The sequence below is a fragment of the Trypanosoma grayi genome (genome assembly GCF_000691245.1).
Source record: "Trypanosoma grayi strain ANR4 Tgr_300_V1, whole genome shotgun sequence".
Lineage (NCBI taxonomy): Eukaryota > Euglenozoa > Kinetoplastea > Trypanosomatida > Trypanosomatidae > Trypanosoma > Trypanosoma grayi.
The window spans coordinates 11,950-15,101 of NW_008825919.1; the positions used below are offsets into that span (position 1 = coordinate 11,950).

A 3,152-nucleotide genomic window follows, 5' to 3' on the forward strand; every position below is an offset into this window, starting at 1 on the left:
TTTTTTTGCCGTCGGGATGCGTCTGCTGTTAAGAAGACTGAGACTAATCCCTGCATTGCTTCCGTCTCGAATTTGCTTGCATCACATAGCGGCCGAGCGCCAGCTGGGGTAGGTCCGGGAAAGGCGAAAGGTACTGAAAAGATGTTCACTCAAAGCTCATCGGTATTAACTCCTGGTAATTGGCAGGGATTTGCGCTGCACCACGGTGCCGGTCGTTGTCACTCCAGCTCCATCAGCGCCTTCCTCGACGACACTGAGGATGTTCGCAGCAGCAAGGCCTTCGATCGCCTGGAGGGTGCTGGTGGGCGACGGAGGAGCTCCTTGGGGGATTTAGAGAGTGCGCTGGCAAGGCTGGGCATCGCGTGCAGCCAGGGGAAGAGCCCCGAGTTGTCTGCGATTACGACACCGCCGAGGGGGAGCGTGTCTGCCACTGACGGGGCGCACATGGAGCGACAGAAGGGCGGCAGACTGCCACGGGGCCCGCAAGGGAGGTCGCTGGTCGGATGGCGCAAATCACCGCCCCCGCGGGGCCATCTGCGCGGTCGTGCAACAGCAACGACACGCTCTGTCACGAGCCATCGTGCGGTGGGCAAGACAGGCGGCACTATTCCTCCTCATTCAACTACGTTGATGGCTAGAAGAAATCAGTCACAACAACAACGGATCCGTAGCGTCCGGCAGTCAACAGCAGGGAGGGCTGTAAGTGGAGGATCGACAGCGACAGCGCCCTCTGTTGGCGAGAGAGGATCGTCGGCCGCGCGGAAGGGCCGAGAGGCACCCCCCACAGCATCGGCTCCTGCAGTTGCACGGAAGCGGAAGAGCTACATCGAGAGCATCAACGTCGGCGATGGCGATCCGTGGCAGCCGCCGAGCGGCGAGACACCGGGGAAGCGAAAGGCATCCGATGGGATCCCTGTGATGCAGCCTCTACCTCGCCACACCATCCGGCAGCTCTACGCTGAAGATGTGGCCCCTTTTGAAAAGCGAAGCCCCTCCCTAACTGAGTCAGCTCCATTACCCACGCAACTGTCAGTGCGTGCTTTAGAGTCTACATTGAACTGCGCACATGGCCTTGATGCCTCCAGCGGCGTTACCGCACCATCAGTCCCTCTCTCGTGTGTAGAGGGCGTCCACGACCCGTCACTGCTGACGGCACCCAAGTCGGTGGCTGTGCCCTCCTTGCACGCATGGGCGCCACCACCGTCCAACGTGCTGCTTCCGGACGGCATGATGCAGCAGCAGCAGAAGCAGCAGAAGCAACAACAACAGGGGGATGCTGCACGACGCGAAGTGTGGCGTTTGAGCAGCCCCGCTGTTGGTGACGGAAGCGACGCGAATGAGTGGATGCTACCGCTGCAGGAAATTCCNCCATCCAAGAAGAAGTCGGCCAATGCCGCTGGCACCAGAAAGAGTTTTGCGCCTGTCAAGGATGACAACGAAATCGACTATCATGTTCTTTTTAGCGACATGCGTTGCAAGAAATCGTGTCAGCGTGCCGCTGAGCCCCTCACTGAAAAGAACGCGCGAGCATCGCCAGCAGCAGCAGCAGGTGAAGTGAACGGTTTGGCCAACTCAATGGCGGCCTGTTCCGCGCTTCTTCGTGAACCGCAGCAGCTGCTCGACAGTGAGTTCTTGGTGCCCGGCAATGCGGCATCGTCGCTGTCGGCGTCACGCCCACGCAACGTCAACCGGTGGATGACAGTATTCAACTCGGGCACGACGCGCACCTCGCTGTTTCAGCCGACGGTGCAGCGCTTCACCTTCGTGGAGTTGTCGCACCCCGCCAAGGTGCTCTATGCGGCGGTGCTGTACCTCCGCACGCTGGGCGGCTTCCCCACGCTGCTGCGCATCAACCCCCTCACGGAAAACTCAAGCGTTGTGGGGAAGGAGCACTGCGTGGAACTCGTCTTCGCCGCACGCGACGAGGGTCGAGAGAAAGAGAGTCCAACGCTGTCGCGCGTAACGTTCAACGCCGCGCGGCCACGGCGTCTGAGTGTGACGCGGGGAGCGACAGCGGCGTGGCCGAGCGGGACTACGGAGGCAGAGGAGCGTGTGGTGGTGGTGCGCTCGATTCTCGCGGAGAAGTCTGTGGTGGAGCGCTTCGGTGGGCGGGAGGTGGTGCACGTTCTGCCGCCGCTGCAGAGCACCACCTCCACGCTTGACGCTATGGCGAGCAGCCGTGGTAGCGCCCAGATGATGTCGTCGAGGAGCGACGCGGTGCAGCGGCTGCTGCTAAACAAGGATATGACGTTCCGGTCCTCGACGGGGTCGCAGATGCGGCTGCCCATGTCGTTGCAGCGTGGCAGTGGGAGCAGGCAAGAGATCGATCATGGTGACCTTGCAGTGGCGTTCCTGATGAGTGCGGGGGCGTCAGAGTTCAGCAGCGAGCTGCCGGAGCCAATGGACCTCGAGGGACTGCGCTACAAAATCTACACACTCACAAAGCACGACGTGGACAGCGCTGCACAGAGTGAGGCGCGCAGCATCTTTGTCCCGCGACATGCCTCACGGCATCGCCCCAGCACCTTTGAACTCGAGTTGACGAAGATGACGGGGAGGGCCCCGCTGACAGTGTCGGATGCGGAGGCAGCAGCAGCAGCAGCGGCGTTAAANGAACTCGAGTTGACGAAGATGACGGGGAGGGCCCCGCTGACAGTGTCGGATGCGGAGGCAGCAGCAGCAGCAGCGGCGTTAAACACAACAAGAGACGCGGCAGAGATGCGGCAGCGGTTCCCGCCGTACTCTCCAGTGACCGTTGCGGAGTCAACGCTGGCGGCGAGGACCGGCGCTGCGGCACATGGAGGTGGGCAGCAGCACCATCACCAGCAGCAGCAAAGTGAGTGCCTCGCACCGCACTTTCGCCAGCTGCGGCTGCCGTGCCTCTACAAAGATCTCGTGGACGCTATGCAGTACGCACTGGACGAGCACGTGCGTCTGGTGGAAGAAAAGGCCTCGTATGCCCGGCACTTTTAAATCACGCGGCACTGCATACCCACGGACATAAGCGTAGGCCGCACTGAGAGAGACGTATATACATAGAACGAAAGAAGATCGGGGGGTATGTGTCAACGATGCAAACAAGCCATATGCACACTAGAAGAGTTTTTTTTTTTGAATTTGCTTTATAACATCACCGGTACCGTTTTTTTTTT

The 3,152-nt window shown here is 60.5% G+C and overlaps 1 protein-coding gene across 1 annotated transcript; it reads left to right on the top strand.

The window, feature by feature from the left end:
• Positions 1-141: 141 nt before the first annotated feature.
• On the top strand, positions 142-2,973 carry DQ04_03001060 (hypothetical protein; the record flags this gene model as incomplete). Its single annotated transcript, XM_009312417.1, has 1 exon — positions 142-2,973. The coding sequence occupies one exon, from the start codon at positions 142-144 to the stop codon at positions 2,971-2,973; it is 2,832 nt and encodes a 943-aa protein (XP_009310692.1).
• Between the last annotated feature and the right edge of the window lie 179 nt (positions 2,974-3,152).